The 21,110-nt window shown below is 40.7% G+C and overlaps 1 protein-coding gene across 1 annotated transcript in view; it reads right to left on the minus strand.

Moving 5' to 3' along the window:
* Positions 1–697: 697 nt before the first annotated feature.
* Positions 698–21,110, minus strand: part of ciao2a (cytosolic iron-sulfur assembly component 2A) — a 115,620-nt gene continuing 95,207 nt past the window's right edge. The window contains exon 5 of the mRNA XM_034175692.1: positions 698–804. Coding sequence (XP_034031583.1) covers positions 704–804 — 101 coding nt within the window. The 3' untranslated portion in view covers positions 698–703. The remainder of the gene's footprint in view (positions 805–21,110) is intronic.

Genomic DNA, 21,110 nt, shown 5'->3' on the forward strand with positions numbered 1-21,110 from the left:
CAGGCTGTAAGATCATGCAGTCACACGCACGCTGGTTCGATTACCTGTTCTGAGCATGCACAGGGCTGCGGGCTAGGTGGGTCATCCATCCAAAAAACTCTACTTTCTGCATCCAGTGCTCTACGCAGAAGAAAATTAAACATTTAATTTTTTGCGTGCATTTCACATACCCCCTTTGCTTCCCTCAGCATAGTGCCTTATAGGGCAAGCTCTGTAAGATCAGTGTAGAGCTGTGTAGTCTGTACGCTGCATTACGCAACTTTATGTAGGCCCGGTGTGAAAGGAGCTTAAAACACACCCCCCCGCCCCACCCTGCATCAGTGTCCACCTACACAGAGCACTGACCTTTGGCTCATTTGGTGAAAATTCTTTGTCCAAAGGGCCTTCAGGGTCTCTTCACCCTTTATTTTTAAAAACACATTAGATGTCAATCATGAGCACTGGATCGACTGCCAGCAGGCGTTTAAAGTCGTATGTATGAAGGAGCACCAGAACACACAAAGGGGAAAATGAAAATGGCCTTAATAACAGCGTCCTTCAGATTTCTTCAGGGAAGGCTGAGTGTGTTTTATGTAACGATGTCCAGCAGGGAAGTTGGCATTCATCTGTCACTGTCCAACAAAACTAGCCCCCAGCCTAAAATCAGAGACTTTTCCATGGTACGTCGTGGTGGAAACGTGCCCACACGACCTCCAGAGGACAATCAGTCATCCAGTTCTTTAACGCACTGCTCCACAATCTCTCGCAGGTTTGGGTTTTCCATGGCAGCTGCCACCCGCTCCTTATCGTTGATCTGTTTGTTGACTGGAGACACAAACACACTTCAGTGAGTAGGAACTCATCACTTCACTTACCCAGTGTCTCCTGATAATCAGTGTAAAAACAAACCACGAGACGCCCTCAAATGTCTGTGACCAAAATGTTCCTATGATGCCACCAAACTGACAAATCAATCTGGACATAGTTCATTTCCAGTTAAGAGACAAAAGATTAAAATCAGGTAACAGCTCAGAAATGTCAAGGAAGCAACACCGCATGTCAGTGCAATGATGTCACATGACTGAACCCAAAGCAGTTCATGGGACATACAGAAATCAGGAATGAGAACCTTCCTGAAGGTGCCCACCCCCTCCCACACCCTGTGAGGGGCAGGGTGTGGGAGGGGGTGCATTAATTTCATGAAGTTCAAAATTGAGCAGAAATAGCATGGGGCTATTTGTGTACGAGGTACTACGAGGACAAACGAGGATGTTAGAGGCATGTTGGTGGTGAGAACGAGCCTGTTAGAGTCCCATTATCCAATTACCTGGTGGCTACGAGGACAGGACAGGCTACCTGTAACAGAGCAGGTTCCACTCGGAGAAAGAAGCCCTTGTAGCCTTTTTTAACATCCGTTTCCTGCAATTCCTTCAGAGGAACATCATATATATGGCTCATTATTCAAATAATCACTGAAATTTCTGACAAATCCAGAAGTGGCTCATTATTCATGGCTTTATTATTTGGTCTGACCAGGACTGAGGGTGCACATGCCCTCTCATGAACTACCCAGACTTCATTTCCTTAACTGGCTTTAATTACATTTACAGACACAGACAAACTGCGGGACGGGCAACTAAGCTGTTTAGTATCTTCTATTACTGGCAAGCCTTGTGCACACCATGCTGTTTAGTAACAGCGATGCCCGGTGGCTAACGTGAGAACTGTCAGAAATACATCAGACCTCAGTTTTTTTTCTCACCGGATTTGAAATGATAGACAGGTGACTAAATTAATCCCAAACATCGGGAAACCGCTGATCGGTGGGTGATCCTCATCCCTGTGAGTGAAGCAGATAAGTGAAACAATCCTTCACATGGTCATACAAGCATGAGGTTTGGCACAAATATACCTTAGACATTGCTCTTTTGAAAAAACCAACTGGCCACTTGAATTTTAGGTAGGAGTCAATTGAAGAATTACACAGGGGTCAAAAGTTAAAGTTGCTCTAATTTTGGGAAAAAGCTATGCAAATTATTGGTTAATAGGTTTTAAAAGAGAATAGTTGAACCATGTGTCATGCTTAGTTATCATGTTACAGGGTAACATAGTTCACATGTCATCAGTTGTGGGCACAGCTCACCAAAAAGTTAGCTTTGGTAACCGCTAAGCCGCTAACTGAAAAGTTAACTTTCATAACGATAAAACAATAAACTGATAGAAAAAAAATTAGCAGAAGTTACAGCTAACTGATAACTGCTAACTTTTAGTATTGACTCCAGGACACTGTCAGCTACTGACAAGCCAGTTTTGAGTTTAAGCGCCGCCAATGCTTTTGAGTAGAATCAAAGGCGATCACAAACCCAACACAAACAATGAGTCAGAGCTTCTGTCTTTGTGCGTCCTGCCACTGCTGTAAGGAAGAGTCATTTACATTCACAGCATACACAGCCTATGACGTGGGCCAAAGGCATAAACAGAAAAGCAGGTTTAACTTATGATTTGATTTAAAAAACCAAACTAATTCCGGACAGTTTATTTATATTAATGTTAACTGTCATTTCTGCAAAGTGAAAATATCACAAATAGCTTTTAGTTTTAAAGCAATGCACTAATTCTGATTGTCTGAGCATTAAAGGAGGATTTGCCTAAACTTAATTATCTTATCTGATAGAACATACTAAAAACATGCAATCCCCACCTTTTTTGTTTGTTTTTGATGCTTAAGAAATCAATAAAATAAAAATTGATAAAGAACAGTGTTGTATAAAGTACCGGAAAAATCACACTTAAGTAAAAGTACAGATACCCATTAAGAAAAATAACTTTGGTAGAAGTTCAAGTAACTGATTGAAATGCTACTCAAGTCTTAAAGTATCTAGTGTTTATTGTACTTAAGTATGACAAGTAATGTACAACTAAATGTACTCAAGTATTGAAAGTAAAAGGACAAGTAAATGTTAATAATCAAAAACGGACTGATTTTTTTTTTAAATAAAAGTTTATCTAGGCTTGTAAATGACTGGTAGTATTAGTCAAAATACTGAAAATTGTGCACATCACACAAAAACACTTCAGAAACAAGGTTTCAAAACCTAAACGAGAGTAGGCTACTTACTAGGTGTTCACAGGAAACAGTTATTTATTTCTATATGTATTTATTTATTTTCATCGTTACATGGTTTTACCTTTTCTGTTGTTTTGTTTCATTAGGTTATTTTTGTCTCTTTCTCTAAAATTGTATTGTAACATTATTAGTCTATTATGATTGACTATTATTGTCTATTATTTAGACTATTGTTGTTGCTATAATATATGAATAAAAATAAATTTAAAAAATTACAATTTGACTCTTTTACGACAACGAATGCTGAGCCATTAATTATACAGAAAACAAATCAACACAAACGTACTGATACGAACAGCTTAATGCTACCTTTAACATTGAAAATGCCATAGACATGCTAACGGTCATGTTTTTAAGTTATAAATTACATCTATCAACTGTTTCAGAAGACCATAACAGGTCGGTTTAACATAAAAATATTAAATATTACTCACAGACATATGCTCTTCAGGGTTTTAGCGGGAAAAAATTAGGATAAAGCGAAATAAAATCCACGAATCATAGATCGAAGCACTGCTTCGACCTGCGAATCACTGCTTTGATTGATTCAAGGTTCAAAGCAAAGCCGCGCTACAGAAAAGTTGATTACAGTCCCGCTGCAGGTCTGTAATCAATGTAGAGAAATGATCATTTTTCTGACAAACACCCCCCAAGTGTGCAACTGCAAAAAAGCCTACCGGACATGCCTCATGACAAATCGGCCTGACTTCGTTGCAGTCACTAGTAATCAGTGGTGTCTCTGGGTGAAAACACGACTTTTTTCGTGTGTGTATATGTGTGTCTGTGCGTTTTGTTTTTTTTTTTGTAATGAGTAACGGCATGGTGCATAGAAAATGCATCGGAGTAGAAGTATGCAGTTAAGGTCAGAAATGTAGTGAAGTAAAAGTGAAAGTAAGCTGAACTTAAAAAACTCAAGTAAAGTACAAAGTCTCCCAAAACGTACTTAAGTACAGTAGTGAAGTATTTTTACTTCGTTACTATACAACACTGATAAAGAACACGTGACTGGTCAGATGTTTTATGACGTCGCTATATGTAGACCAAGCTTGCGCGCTGTCATCTCTCCTGTTTTACGGAAAACGGGTGTTTTTTGCTATCATGCACTACTGCTGGAAAATAAGGAATGGCTTGGGCTGTGCGATGAAACTGAAGGACCCTCCTGTTACCAGCTTCTCCAAAGTGTGTCGCAGCCATTCTGAGTGGGACTGCTGTGAAAGAGATTTTCAAGCAGAGCTCATGCATTCTAAGCAAAAAACCTTTTTGAAGGACACTGTGATCCCGATGATATTTGACTTCAGTCAGTATACAAGGTCTGTTAGAAAAGTATCTGACCTTTTTATTTTTTTCAAAAACCATATGGGTTTGAATCACGTGTGATTGCAACAGCCAAGCTTGAACCTTCGTGCGCATGCGTGAGTTTTTTCACGCCTGTCGGTTGCATCATTCGCCTGTGAGCAGGCTTTGTGTGAGCACTGGTCCACCCCTCTCGTCGTTTTTTTATTGCGAATAAATGTCTGAACGATTTGGAGCTTTGCTGCATCAATTTTTTTCCAGAAACTGTGAGAGACCTCCAGGTGGACACCGTTCAGAAAATTAATATGGCTTTCAGGGACGATTTTATGGGGATTATACAGATTACAGATACAGATTAGATACAGATTAAGAGACAGACACCCGCTGGAACAACCAGATCATTTGGTTAGACTCTTTCTCTCCGATTGTTCTGTCTGAGTTATTTTCATTAGTTACTTCATCCAAACCATCAACATGTTTATTAGACCCCATTCCTACCAGGCTGCTCAAGGAAGCCCTACCATTATTTAATGCTTCGATCTTAAATATGATCAATCTATCTTTGTTAGTTGGCTATGTACCACAGGCTTTTAAGGTGGCAGTAATTAAACCATTACTTAAAAAGCCATCACTTGACCCAGCTATCTTAGCTAATTATAGGCCAATCTCCAACCTTCCTTTTCTCTCAAAAATTCTTGAAAGGGTAGTTGTAAAACAGCTAACTGATCATCTGCAGAGGAATGGTCTATTTGAAGAGTTTCAGTCAGGTTTTAGAATTCATCATAGTACAGAAACAGCATTAGTGAAGGTTACAAATGATCTTCTTATGGCCTCGGACAGTGGACTCATCTCTGTGCTTGTTCTGTTAGACCTCAGTGCTGCTTTTGATACTGTTGACCATAAAATTTTATTACAGAGATTAGAGCATGCCATAGGTATTAAAGGCACTGCGCTGCGGTGGTTTGAATCATATTTGTCTAATAGATTACAATTTGTTCATGTAAATGGGGAATCTTCTTCACAGACTAAAGTTAATTATGGAGTTCCACAAGGTTCTGTGCTAGGACCAATTTTATTCACTTTATACATGCTTCCCTTAAGCAGTATTATTAGACGGTATTGCTTAAATTTTCATTGTTACGCAGATGATACCCAGCTTTATCTATCCATGAAGCCAGAGGACACACACCAATTAGCTAAATTGCAGGATTGTCTTACAGACATAAAGACATGGATGACCTCTAATTTCCTGCTTTTAAACTCAGATAAAACTGAAGTTATTGTACTTGGCCCCACAAATCTTAGAAACATGGTGTCTAACCAGATCCTTACTCTGGATGGCATTACCCTGACCTCTAGTAATACTGTGAGAAATCTTGGAGTCATTTTTGATCAGGATATGTCATTCAAAGCGCATATTAAACAAATATGTAGGACTGCTTTTTTGCATTTACGCAATATCTCTAAAATCAGAAAGGTCTTGTCTCAGAGTGATGCTGAAAAACTAATTCATGCATTTATTTCCTCTAGGCTGGACTATTGTAATTCATTATTATCAGGTTGTCCTAAAAGTTCCCTAAAAAGCCTTCAGTTAATTCAAAATGCTGCAGCTAGAGTACTGACGGGGACTAGAAGGAGAGAGCATATCTCACCCATATTGGCCTCTCTTCATTGGCTTCCTGTTAATTCTAGAATAGAATTTAAAATTCTTCTTCTTACTTATAAGGTTTTGAATAATCAGGTCCCATCTTATCTTAGGGACCTCGTAGTACCATATCACCCCAATAGAGCGCTTCGCTCTCAGACTGCAGGCTTACTTGTAGTTCCTAGGGTTTGTAAGAGTAGAATGGGAGGCAGAGCCTTCAGCTTTCAGGCTCCTCTCCTATGGAACCAGCTCCCAATTCAGATCAGGGAGACAGACACCCTCTCTACTTTTAAGATTAGGCTTAAAACTTTCCTTTTTGCTAAAGCTTATAGTTAGGGCTGGATCAGGTGACCCTGAACCATCCCTTAGTTATGCTGCTATAGACGTAGACTGCTGGGGGGTTCCCATGATGCACGGTTTCTTTCTCTTTTTGCTCTGTATGCACCACTCTGCATTTAATCATTAGTGATCGATCTCTGCTCCCCTCCACAGCATGTCTTTTTCCTGGTTCTCTCCCTCAGCCCCAACCAGTCCCAGCAGAAGACTGCCCCTCCCTGAGCCTGGTTCTGCTGGAGGTTTCTTCCTGTTAAACGGGAGTTTGTCCTTCCCACTGTAGCCAAGTGCTTGCTCACAGGGGGTCGTTTTGACCGTTGGGGTTTTACATAATTATTGCATGGCCTTGCCTTACAATATAAAGCGCCTTGGGGCAACTGTTTGTTGTGATTTGGCGCTATATAAAAAAATTGATTGATTGATTGATTGATTTCCAACGTGAAGGCTTTGTTGATCCGGGACCTCGTCTGACTTTCACAAAAAGGCATAAGTCGTGGACATCAGCACTTTTTTGGCACTGTTACAGGAGTTTTGTTCATGGAAAGAAAAGCTGAGGGACGCGCCACGGAGTCATTCATTACGCGGCACAAAACCACCTCTGTGTTGGTCACACAGGACAGCTTTCAGGTGGATTTCAGATGGATTCCAGTTGCTTTTCAGTCGTGTGATTATCCAATTGTGATTGTGCATGAGCTGGACATGCCCCAACATGTCCCGGAAGGCTTCATCACGGCGTTGCTTTGCGCCATGCGACTCCTCCGCACGTCTGTCTTAATGTGCTGTAGAAATGCTGATGTCCACGTCTTTTCACAATTCCTGTGCTAGTCAGATGACATACCGGATCAAGACAGCATCCAGTTTAGAAATGAACGGCACATTTCACTGTTACAGGAGTTTTTGTCATGGAAAGAGGAGCGGAATTCCGCGCGTCGCGGTGGAGCTGCATGGCGCAAAGCAACGCCGTGATGAAGCCTTCCGGAACATGTTGGGGCATGTCCAGCTCATGCACAATCACAATCGGATAATCACATGACTGAAAAGCAACCGACAGCCGTCTGAAATCCACCTGAAAGCCGTCCTGTGAGACCAACACGGAGGTGGTTTTGTGCCGCGTAATGAACGGCTCCGTGGCGCGTCCCTCCGCTTTTCTTTCCATGAAAAAAACTCCTGTAACAGTGGAATGTGCCGAAAAAGTGCTGATGTCCACGACTTCTGCCTTTTTGTGAAAGTCAGACGAGGTCCCGGATCAACAAAGCCTTCACCTTGGAAATTATCTGGTTGTTTCAGCGGGGTCTGAGCATGTCGATCGGCGTTGGGAGCGCGCCGCGCTCTCAGCAGTTGTGGGCCGTCCTTAAAGCGGCAGTAACACTCCTTAATCTGTATAATCCCCATAAAATCGTCTCTGAAAGCCATATTAATTTTCCGAACAGTGTCCACCTGGAGGTCTGTCACAGTTTCTGGAAAAAAATTGATGTAGCAAAGCTCCAAATTGTTCAGACATTTATTCGCAATAAAAAATAGATGAGAGGGGTGGACCAGTGCTCACACAAAGCCTGCTCACAGGCGAATGACGCAACCGACAGGCGTGAAAAAACTCACATGCACACGAAGATTCAAGCTTGGCTGATGCAATCACACACGATTCAAATCCATATGGTTTTTGAAAAAAATAAAAAGGTCCGATACTTTTCTAACAGACCTCGTATAAATGTGAGGTGAGCCCCAGTCAGGGAAACAGAAAAACAGAGCCGACTGTCGTCACAATGAGCACTGAGACAAACGAGAGGACAACTGTACAGGAGGTGAACTTCTAAAGCAGAATATTTATTTATTGATCAGTTTAGCTGAGAAGATATTAATTCTAAATGGTTAACCGGCGCACAGTCACAGTCGTGATACTAACGACAACATTTTTTTTTCCTCTGGCGTGTGAGTGTGTGTTGTGATGCTATGGCAGCGTGCATGGCCTGTGTTGTGCAAGATATAAATTTGTGATCAACAGTATAATTCATTTGGGTGTAATTATTATGTGCATTACCTGCTAGTAAAAACTGATAGTGACTTTTGTGTGTGTGTATATATATATATATATATATATATATATATATATATATTAAAATAGAATTAGTGTGTAGAATCTTATGTTCACCGTGTTATTTGTGGTTGACATCCTGTTCATAACAATCAGTGACAGGATAACACACACACACACACACACACACACACACACACACACACACACACACACACACACACACACACAGGAAAATTGAAAACATGCTGATTGATGTGTGTGTCACTTATCAATAAAACCAGATGGAATTGCTTGTGGTTTTTACACTTTAGCTGTTTTTATTTTTAACAATATTTCTTCTGTTTTGAAGGTGATAAAAGATTCATATTTCAGTGGAGCAAAGTGAGCCAAGACCTTAAGTCAAAGATCCCACAGACTGCTGACACGGGAGCTGATGGAAGCCACCTTCAGCAGACGTGTCCATGGTAACAATATGTTCCTCAGTCTGAGTTTTATGAATGTATTGATTATTGATATTTCTGTATAATTCCAATCAGAGTTGAAACACTTGCCATTGAGACAAAAGGTAAACTAAGTCCCTTCAGCTGCTCCCTTGTTTGTACTCGAGATCATCACAGCTAATCAGAGGTTGATCCGCTTGTTGATTTGGCACAAGTTGTACACGAGATGAACCTTCAGCACTGAAACCAAGTACACAAGCCACTGCGATTAATAATATATATAAATAAAGTATGATGAGAAATGACTAATCTAATTAAAACACTCACCTAAAAATAGTTGTCAAATCAACTATGTAGAAAGTGCTGAACATAGATTGGACGCTGCTGACATTTTCCATTGTGCTATAAACTCGGGGGGGGGGGGGGAAAAGCTCATTTGGTTCACTTGAGGGACGTTATTGTTACACTGTATGTTGTTTTCAGATTTTTTTTTTTTTTAATTTACAGGGTGATTCCATAATTTTTTCCTCAGAATTGAGTGATTCCATATTTTTTTCCTCTGCTTGGTCTAAAAAAGTAACCGTTACTGACTGCCACAATCTTTTTTTCTTGATTTCTTATAGTGTTTCTTAAAGCCAGAAAGTTGCCATTTGAAATGACTTTAGTTTTGTGTCATGTCTGTGATCTGCTTTTTTTTCTACAAAATTAAACAACTGAATGAACATCCTCCGAGGCTGGTGATTCCATAATTTTTGCCAGGGGTTGTATTTATATCAAGCAACCACATCCAAAACTTTTCATTTGTCAAGTGTCACTTTATAAAAGTGAAGTCATGTGTTGATGCTGGTGGAGAAGCTAGACCAGGTCCCTGCTCAGTGCAGCGTAGAAGCCTTCAGAAACACCACTGGAACCCGTTTCTTATCACTGTAAGTGCACAGGCTGGAATCACCTTTCTGCATTTCCTCCCACGTTTGACACAGACCCACCAGTTAAAACTGCAGTACACTGTGTATCTGTACAATCTGTAGTAAGTCCCTTCGGCTGCTCCCTTGTTTGCACTCGGGGTCGCCACACAAATCCAAGGTGGATCTGCATGTTGAATTGGCACAAGTTTTACGCCGGATGCCCTTCCTGACACAACTCCACATTACATGGAGAAAATGTGGCAGGGGTGGGATTTGAACCCGGAACCTTCTGAACTGAAACCAAGCAATTTAACCACTTGGCCACCACCCTATTAAAACTCAATAAGTCAAATCAAATCAATTTTATTTATATAGCGCCAAATCACAACAACAGTTGCCCCAAGGCGCTTTATATTGTAAGGCAAGGCCATACAATAATCACAGAAAAACCCCAACGGTCAAAACGACCCCCTATGAGCAAGCACTTGGCGACAGTGGGAAGGAAAAACTCCCTATTAACAGGAAGAAACCTCCAGCAGAACCAGGCTCAGGGAGGGTCAGTCTTCTGCTGGGACTGGTTGGGGCTGAGGGAGAGAACCAGGAAAAAGACATGCTGTGGAGGGGAGCAGAGATCAATCACTAATGATTAAATGCAGAGTGGTGCATACAGAGCAAAAAGAGAAAGAAACACTCAGTGCATCATGGGAACCCCCCAGCAGTCTAAGTCTATAGCAGCATAACTAAGGGATGGTTCAGGGTCACCTGATCCAGCCCTAACTATAAGCTTTAGCAAAAAGGAAAGTTTTAAGCCTAATCTTAAAAGTAGAGAGGGTGTCTGTCTCCCTGATCCGAATTGGGAGCTGGTTCCACAGGAGAGGAGCCTGAAAGCTGAAGGCTCTGCCTCCCATTCTACTCTTACAAACCCTAGGAACTACAAGTAAGCCTGCAGTCTGAGAGCGAAGCGCTCTATTGGGGTGATATGGTACTACGAGGTCCCTAAGATAAGATGGGACCTGATTATTCAAAACCTTATAAGTAAGAAGAAGAATTTTAAATTCTATTCTCGAATTAACAGGAAGCCAATGAAGAGAGGCCAGTATGGGTGAGATATGCTCTCTCCTTCTAGTCCCTGTCAGTACTCTAGCTGCAGCATTTTGAATTAATTGAAGGCTTTTCAGGGAACTTTTAGGACAACCTGATAATAATGAATTACAATAGTCCAGCCTAGAGGAAATAAATGCATGAATTAGTTTTTCAGCATCACTCTGAGACAAGAACTTTCTAATTTTAGAGATATTGTGCAAATGCAAAAAAGCAGTCCTTCATATTTGTTTAATATGCGCATTGAATGACATATCCTGATCAAAAATGACTCCAAGATTTCTCACAGTATTACTAGAGGTCAGGGTAATGCCATCCAGAGTAAGGATCTGGTTAGACACCATGTTTCTAAGATTTGTGGGGCCAAGTACAATAACTTCAGTTTTATCTGAGTTTAAAAGCAGGAAATTAGAGGTCATCCATGTCTTTATGTCTGTAAGACAATCCTGCAGTTTAGCTAATTGGTGTGTGTCCTCTGGCTTCATGGATAGATAAAGCTGGGTATCATCTGCGTAACAATGAAAATTTAAGCAATGCTGTCTAATAATACTGCCTAAGGGAAACATGTATAAAGTGAATAAAACTGGTCCTAGCACAGAACCTTGCGGAACTCCATAATTAACCTTAGTCTGTGACAGAGGTGGGCAATCATGTGCCATGAAGGGCCGAAACACTGCAGGTGTTTATGTTCAGAGGAGAAGCTCATCAGCACCCACCTGCTGAGGTGACTGGTTGCAAGGAAAACCTGCACTGTCTCGGCCCTCGTTGCCCACCCCTGGTCTGTCAAGAAGATTCCCCATTTACATGAACAAATTGTAATCTATTAGATAAATATGATTCAAACCACCACAGCGCAGTGCCTTTAATACCTATGGCATACTCTAATCTCTGTAATAAAATTTTATGGTCAACAGTATCAAAAGCAGCACTGAGGTCTAACAGAACAAGCACAGAGATGAGTCCACTGTCTGAGGCCATAAGAAGATCATTTGTAACCTTCACTAATGCTGTTTCTGTACTATGATGAATTCTAAAACCTGACTGAAACTCTTCAAATAGACCATTCCTCTGCAGATGATCAGTTAGCTGTTTTACAACAACCCTTTCAAGAATTTTTGAGAGAAAAGGAAGGTTGGAGATTGGCCTATAATTAGCTAAGATAGCTGGGTCAAGTGATGGCTTTTTAAGTAATGGTTTAATTACTGCCACCTTAAAAGCCTGTGGTACATAGCCAACTAATAAAGATAGATTGATCATATTTAAGATCGAAGCATTAATTAATGGTAGGGCTTCCTTGAGCAGCCTGGTAGGAATGGGGTCTAATAGACATGTTGATGGTTTGGAGGAAGTAACTAATGAAAATAACTCAGAACAATTGGAGAGAAAGAGTCTAACCAAATACCGGCATCACTGAAAGCAGCCAAAGATAACGATATGTCTTTGGGATGGTTATGAGTAATTTTTTCTCTAATAGTTAAAATTTTATTAGCAAAGAAAGTCATGAAGTCATTACTAGTTAAAGTTAAAGGAATACTTGGCTCAATAGAGCTCTGACACTTTGTCAGCCTGGCTACAGTACTGAAAAGAAACCTGGGGTTGTTCTTATTTTCTTCAATTAGTGATGAGTAGTAAGATGTCCTAGCTTTACGGAGGGCTTTTTTTTATAGAGCAACAGACTGTTTTTCCAGGCTAAGTGAAGATCTTCTAAATTAGTGAGACGCCATTTCCTCTCCAACTTACGGGTTATCTGCTTTAAGCTGCGAGTTTGTGAGTTATACCACGGAGTCAGGCACTTCTGATTTAAGGCTCTCTTTTTCAGAGGAGCTACAGCAACCAAAGTTGTCTTCAATGAGGATGTAAAGCTATTGACGAGATACTCTATCTCACTCACAGAGTTTAGGTAGCTACTCTGCACTGTGTTGGTATATGGCATTAGAGAACATAAAGAAGGAATCATATCCTTAAACCTAGTTACAGCGCTTTCTGAAAGACTTCTAGTGTAATGAAACTTATTCCCCACTGCTGGGTAGTCCATCAGAGTAAATGTAAATGTTATTAAGAAATGATCAGACAGAAGGGAGTTTTCAGGGAATACTGTTAAGTCTTCAATTTACATACCATAAGTCAGAACAAGATCTAAGATATAATTAAAGTGGTGGGTGGACTCATTTACATTTTGAGCAAAGCCAATTGAGTCTAATAATAGATTAAATGCAGTGTTGAGGGTGTCATTCTCAGCATCTGTGTGGATGTTAAAATCGCCCACTATAATTATCTTATCTGATCTAAGCACTAACTCAGACAAAAGGTCTGAAAATTCACAGAGAAACTCACAGTAACGACCAGGTGGACAATAGATAATAACAAATAAAACTGGTTTTTGGGACTTCCAATTTGGATGGACAAGACTAAGAGTCAAGCTTTCAAATGAATTAAAGCTCTGTCTGGGTTTTGGATTAATTAATAAGCTGGAATGGAAGATTGCTGCTAATCCTCCTCCTCGGCCCGTGCTACGAGCGTTCTGGCAGTTAGTGTGACTCGGGGGTGTTCAATCAATCAACTTTTTTCTTATATGGCGCCAAATCACAACAAACAGTTGCCCCAAGGCGCTCCATATTGCAAGGCAAGGCCATACAATAACCATGAAAAACCCCAACGGTCAAAACGACCCCCTATGAGCAAGCACTTGGCCACAGTGGGAAGGAAAAACTCCCTTTTAACAGGAAGAAACCTCCAGCAGAACCAGGCTCAGGGAGGGGCAGTCTTCTGCTGAGACTGGTTGGGGCTGAGGGAAAGAACCAGGAAAAAGACATGCTGTGGAGGGGGGCAGAGATCGATCACTAATGATTAAATGCAGAGTGATGCACACGGAGCAAAAAAAGAAAGAAACAGTGCATCATGGGAACCCCCCCACAGTCTACGTCTAAAGCAACATAACCAAGGGATGGTCCAGGGTCACCCGATCCAGCCCTAACTATAAGCCTTAGCGAAAAGGAAAGTTTTAAGCCTAATCTTAAAAGTAGAGAGGGTATCTGTCTCCCTGATCTGAATTGGGAGCTGGTTCCACAGGAGAGGAGCCTGAAAGCTGAAGGCTCTGCCTCCCATTCTACTCTTACAAACCCTAGGAACTACAAGTAAGCCCGCAGTCTGGGAGCGAAGCGCTCTAATGGGGTAATATGGTACTACGAGGTCCCTAAGATAAGATGGGACCTGATTATTCAAAACCTTATAAGTAAGAAGAAGAATTTTAAATTCTATTCTAGAATTAACAGGAAGCCAATGAAGAGAGGCCAACACGGGTGAGATATGCTCTCTCCTGCTAGTCCCCATCAGTACTCTAGCTGCAGCATTCTGAACCAACTGAAGGCTTTTTAGGGAACTTTTAGGACAACCTGATAATAATGAATTACAATAGTCCAGCCTAGAGGAAATAAATGCATGAATTAGTTTTTCAGCATCACTCTGAGACAAGACCTTTCTGATTTTAGAGATATTGCGTAAATGCAAAAAGGCAGTCCTACATATTTGTTTAATATGCGCTTTGAATGACATATCCTGATCAAAAATAACTCCAAGATTTCTCACAGTATTACTAGAGATCAGGGAAATGCCATCCAGAGTAACGATCTGGTTAGACACCATGCTTCTAAGATTTGTGGGGCCAAGTACAATAACTTCAGTTTTATCTGAGTTTAAAAGCAGGAAATTAGAGGTCATCCATGTCTTTATGTCTGTAAGACAATCCTGCAGTTTAGCTAATTGGTGTGTATCCTCTGGCTTCATGGATAGATAAAGCTGGGTATCATCTGCGTAACAATGAAAATTTAAGCAATACCGTCTAATAATACTGCCCAAGGGAAGCATGTATAAAGTGAATAAAATTGGTCCTAGCACAGAACCTTGTGGAACTCCATAATTAACTTTAGTCTGTGAAGAAGATTCCCCATTTACATGAACAAACTGTAATCTATTAGACAAATATGATTCAAACCACCGCAGCGCAGTGCCTTTAATACCTATGACATGCTCTAATCTCTGTAATAAAATTTATGGTCAACAGTATCAAAAGCAGCACTGAGGTCCAACAGAACAAGCACAGAGATAAGTCCACTGTCCGAAGCCATAAGAAGATCATTTGTAACCTTCACTAATGCTGTTTCTGTACTATGATGCATTCTAAAACCTGACTGAAACTCTTCAAATAGACCATTCCTCTGCAGGTGATCAGTTAGCTGTTTTACAACTACCCTCTCAAGAATCTTTGAGAGAAAAGGAAGGTTGGAGATTGGCCTATAATTAGCTAAGATAGCTGGGTCAAGTGATGGCTTTTTAAGTAATGGTTTAATTACTGCCACCTTAAAAGCCTGTGGTACATAACCAACTAACAAAGATAGATTGATCATATTTAAGATTGAAGCATTAAATAATGGTAGGACTTCCTTGAGCAACCTGGCAGGAATGGGGTCTAATAGACATGTTGATGGTTTGGAGGAAGTAACTAATGAAAATAACTCAGAACAATTGGAGAGAAAGAGTCTAACCAAATACCGGCATCACTGAAAGCAGCCAAAGATAACGATATGTCTTTGGGATGGTTATGAGTAATTTTTTCTCTAATAGTTAAAATTTTATTAGCAAAGAAAGTCATGAAGTCATTACTAGTTAAAGTTAAAGGAATACTTGGCTCAATAGAGCTCTGACTCTTTGTCAGCCTGGCTACAGTGCTGAAAAGAAACCTGGGGTTGTTCTTATTTTCTTCAATTAGTGATGAGTAGAAAGATGTCCGAGCTTCACGGAGGGCTTTCTTATAGAGCAACAAACTCTTTTTCCAGGCTAAGTGAAGATCTTCTAAATTAGTGAGACGCCATTTCCTCTCCAACTTACGGGTTATCTGCTTTAAGCTACGAGTTTGTGAGTTATACCACGGAGTCAGACACTTCTGATTTAAAGCTCTCTTTTTCAGAGGAGCTACAGCATCCAAAGTTGTCTTCAATGAGGATGTAAAACTATTGACGAGATACTCTAGCTCCCTTAGAGTTTAGATAGCTACTCTGCTCTGTGTTGGTATATGACATTAGAGAACATAAAGAAGGAATCATATCCTTAAACCTAGTTACAGCGCTTTCTGAAAGACTTCTAGTGTAATGAAACTTATTCCCCACTGCAGGGTAGTCCATCAGGGTAAATGTAAATGTTATTAAAAAATGATCAGACAGAAGGGAGTTTTCAGGGAATACTGTTAAGTCTTCTATTTCCATACCATAAGTCAGAACAAGATCTAAAATATGATTAAAGTGGTGGGTGGACTCATTTACTTTTTGAGCAAAGCCAATAGAGTCTAATAATAGATTAAATGCAGTGTTGAGGCTGTCATTCTCAGCATCTGTGTGGATGTTAAAATCGCCCACTATAATTATCTTATCTGAGCTAAGCACTAAGTCAGATAAAAGGTCTGAAAATTCACAGAGAAACTCACAGTAACGACCAGGTGGACGATAGATAATAACAAATAAAACTGGTTTTTGGGACTTCCAATTTGGATGGACAAGACTAAGAGACAAGCTTTCAAATGAATTAAAGCTCTGTCTAGGTTTTTGATTAATTAATAAGCTGGAATGGAAGATTGCTGCTAATCCTCCACCCCGGCCCGTGCTACGAGCATTCTGACAGTTAGTGTGACTCGGGGGTGTTGACTCATTTAAACTAACATGTTCATCCTGCTGTAACCAAGTTTCTGTTAGGCAGAATAAATCAATACGTTGATCAATTATTATATAATTTACCAACAGGGACTTAGAAGAAAGAGACCTAATGTTTAATAGACCACATTTAACTGTTTTAGTCTGTGGTGCAGTTGAAGGTGCTATATTATTTTTTCTTTTTGAATTTTTATGCTTAAATAGATTTTTGCTAGTTATTGGTGGTCTGGGAGCAGGCACCGTCTCTACGGGGATGGGGTAATAAGGGGATGGCAGGGGGAGAGAAGCTGCAGAGAGGTGTATAAGACCACAGCTCTGCCTCCTGGTCCCAACGCTAGACAATCACAGTTTGGAGGATCCAAAAAAATTGGCCAGATTTCTAGAAATGAGAGCTGCTCCCTCTAAAGTGGGATGGATGCCGTCTCTCCTAACAAGACCAGGTTTTCCCCAGAAGCTTTGCCAATTATCAATGAAGCCCACCTCATTTTTTGGACACCACTCAGACAGCCAGCAATTCAAGGAGAACATGCGGCTAAACATGTCACTCCCGGTCTGATTGGGGAGGGGCCCAGAGAAAACAACAGAGTCCGACATTGTTTTTGCAAAGTTGCACACCGATTTAATGTTAATTTTAGTGACCTCCGATTGGCGTAACCGAGTGTCATTACTGCCGACGTGAATTACAATCTTACCAAATTTACGCTTAGCCTTAGCCAGCAATTTCAAATGTCCTTCGATGTCGCCTACTCTGGCCCCCGGAAGACAATTGACAATGGTTGCTGGTGTCGCTAACTTCACATTTCTCAAAACAGAGTCGCCAATAACCAGAGTTTGATCCTTGGCGGGTGTGTCGTCGAGTGGGGAAAAACGGTTAGAGATGTGAACGGGTTGACGGTGTACACGGGGCTTCTGTTTAGGGCTTCCTCCTCACAGTCACCCAGTCAGCCTGCTTTCCCGACTGCACGGGATCTGCCAGGGGGGAACTAACGGCGGCTAAGCTACCTTGGTCCGCACCGACTACAGGGGCCTGGCTAGCTGTAGAATTTTCCACGGTGCGGAGCCGAGCCTCCACTTCGCCCAGCCTGGCCTCCAAAGCTACGAATAAGCTGCACTTATTACAAGTACCGTTACTGCTAAAGGAGGCCGAGGAATAACTAAACATTTCACACCCAGAGCAGAAAAGTGCGGGAGAGACAGGAGAAGCCGCCATGCTAAACCGGCTAAGAGCTAGTAGCTACGCTAAGCTAGCGGATTCCCAAAAACACACAAAGTGAATAATGTGCAAATAATCCAGAGGTGATTCAGCAGAAGGAGTGCCCCAATCAAGGCACCAAACAGGCCATGAAGCAGCACAGGCAACGCACGACAACGGTGCTAAAATAAAAATAATAAAAAAAATAAATAAAAACGAAAGCGTTAGCAAGCTAGTTAGCCTGCCAACGCTTATGAAAGTTAGCTGATAAAAGTGCTCCGTCGCGATGTTTCGACCGTTAGAGGTCTTCCTTAGGCGTTGGAGCACAGCAAAAAGTTAAAAAAAAATTAAAAAGTAAAAAAGTCTTGAAAAAGACTGTTAGTTCAAGTCCAAAGCAGCAGATAGCAGTCTCTGTGTAAACAGTCCCAACAGAGAGCCCTCCAAATCCAATCACCAACTGTTGTTGGGTGTTGACTCATTTAAACTAACAATCATCCTGCTGTAACCAGGTTTCTGTTAGGCAGAATAAATCAATATGTTGATCAATTATTATATCATTTACCAACAGGGACTTAGAAGAGAGAGACCTAATGTTTAATAGACCACATTTAACTGTTTTAGTCTGTGGTGCAGTTGAAGATGCTATATTATTTTTTCTTTTTGAATAAGTAAGAAAACATTTTTTGGACAATGCATCAATGGGTGTCAGAGAGAAATTTCAGATATGGATTCTTTGACAATCATTGCTAATATTATTATATCATGAAGTGATTATACAATATTTGTTATTATTATATAAGTACATGTTTATAATATTCAATCAAACTCAACTGATGTCTAATTGCTCCTAAGAGAGAAATTATCCCCAAGTGAGGCTTTTAACCTTACTGAATCTTGAGGTGCATTGATACCAAATTAATGTGGGGGAAAAATACGTTTCGTGTTCATCAGGTCTCTGCAGCATGTGATCATAGAAATAAAATTTGGGGGATTGAAGTGAATTACTGACAAGACATTGACAAATAATATACAATTAAACAATGTCATACAATTATTATTATTCCACGTCACACCTGGGCAATTCTATGGCAACGGAATTACAACAGCAGCAAAATCTGGACATATGGCATCTAACCACAACAGATTAGCTCAGATTATAATTCTGTTTCCGTAGAATTGCCCACCTCTTTAAAATATTCCATTACCGTGGAAATTTTGGTCCTATATTTTGGACATAAAATGTCACACTGATACAAAAGGTTGGTGAATTATCTGTAAAATGACCATATCCACACTTACATACTAAAATCTGTGAGATACATAACCCGTTTGAAATCGGGCCGATAGCTTCTTTGAGGGATGCCATTATTTCCAAAATAAGTGGGTCAAGGCTCTTTTGATCGAGACCATGTTGGAGATGCAGTGAGTCCCAGGTTCATGGTTCATTTTCAGTCTCAACGTGGTTTTCTTGGCAGCAGAGCGACCTCGACATGGACGGTGTCAATCCACAGAGACCACAGACACACCAACGCAGATTTTCAGTCCTGCATGATTGTTCATCACTGCTCCCTGTGTCCTCAAAATCACTGTCACTCTCACTAAACGTCCAAGTAGGTTCAAACAAACCTTGCCTTGCAAAAACATTGCGCTGTAAACACATGCCCATACACTGATGTCACACCTGTAGCAGCTCTAATGGCGGATTATTTTTAGCACATTTGTTTAGCGTGATAATTATTCATAGAAAAAAATGAATAACTGAAAATAACTGCAGCTATTAAGCTATTAGTTTGAGTTACCATTTAGAAAGAAACTATTACCCACAAAAATTAAAAGGAGGTCCCTTTTAAAACTCATAGATGACCAAAGGCATTGTGGGAAATTGAGGCTCCTCATCACTGGTTGGTTGTTAAAACAGGAAAAACACACACACACACAAGTTACTGTAATGTGTTGGTTCACCTCCAAAAACAAAACAAAAAACCCTTGACCTCCTCTGCTCACTTCAGAGCTCTGAAGAAGAGCTGAGCAGTGGCTCATCTCAGCTCACCTCCGAGCTGATGGCCAGTGTCCCGACAGAACACCAGAGCAGAGCAGGAACTTGCTAACAGATGGTCAAGGTCGAGCTGGTAAGCTTTCAATCCGTGTGTTTTTTCAGATGCTGTTTCAGATAAATGTTAAAACCATCATCGGACAAATTATCTTCCGATGAATTTAGTTCCGATAACTTTCAGTCCGATAACATTTTCTTTGCTGGTAAAGTTTAACGATCAAAAACATTTGTAAACCCTAAAATCGAACACTGTAGCCCGTTTATGGTGTGTTTCTAGCCACGGAGCAGACTGGCTGCCTGTCGCTTGCTGATGATGTCACCATTAAGTGCAAAACGTGATTGGCCGGTTGGCGCAGGGAGCATTGTGGGTAGTGTAGTTCAGGTTCACTTTGGATGCTACAGTGATTTGTCCACTCGGCACAAAAACAAAACAGACTCATTTTAACATTTTTTTTTTTTTTTTATTTCTTTGTGGCTGTAATTTAATCGCCAAGACTCGGTGGGGGAGAGGAGCTCTCATGGCGCAACTTTCTGCAGAGTGGATGGGACTTTTCTTCACGTTTAGACACTGTTTTCCATTAAAAAAAGGACTCTTTATGTGGATTATTTATTCCGATGAATCCCACTGAAACTAACAGGTAAGAATTTATATTTACTACGTGTCTTTTACTCTGCCAATCAATGCATTAATGGATATATTTTGGCTGTTTAAGCCGCAGGGTTGAAAGCGTGTGAGAAAAAGCGGCAGCTTTTAGTTCGTAAATGACGGTGTATCTAATACTGAGATAAATTGTGACTTCTAAAACTCTGTTTTACTGCTTTTGAAAGATGATGACAGTGTTTGGGGTTTTATTTTTTTGTTTATTCATTTTTCGTGCGTTCTTTGTGCTTGTGATCCTTGAATTTACCCAGCAGCCCCTGCGGCGCTTAAAGTGAAACTGGTTTATCAGAAGCCGACAGTGTAATCCAGTGATTTTCAACCTTTTTTGAGTCGCGGCACCCTTTTTATATTTACAAAATCCTGCGGCACACCACTGTCATGTGTCACGCACCACTAACTTGTGTCTCTACACGGTGCGTTAGCACGTTAGCAACACATGCGGTACAGATATGACGTAACATAGTATACTATAGTCATGGAGCTGTATATAAGAACTAGAGAGCGCAGTCCCAATGCTGCACACTAAACGAAAATGTCCCTTCATGCACAGAGACATGATGTCTCCTAACCGGGCAAAATATTGACAAAGTACCCAGATGTTAATGCATTTTCAAAGGAGATTCGCGACTGAACATACTCAGAAAAAT

The sequence above is a fragment of the Thalassophryne amazonica genome, chromosome 8 (genome assembly GCF_902500255.1).
Source record: "Thalassophryne amazonica chromosome 8, fThaAma1.1, whole genome shotgun sequence".
Classification (NCBI taxonomy): Eukaryota; Metazoa; Chordata; class Actinopteri; order Batrachoidiformes; family Batrachoididae; genus Thalassophryne; species Thalassophryne amazonica.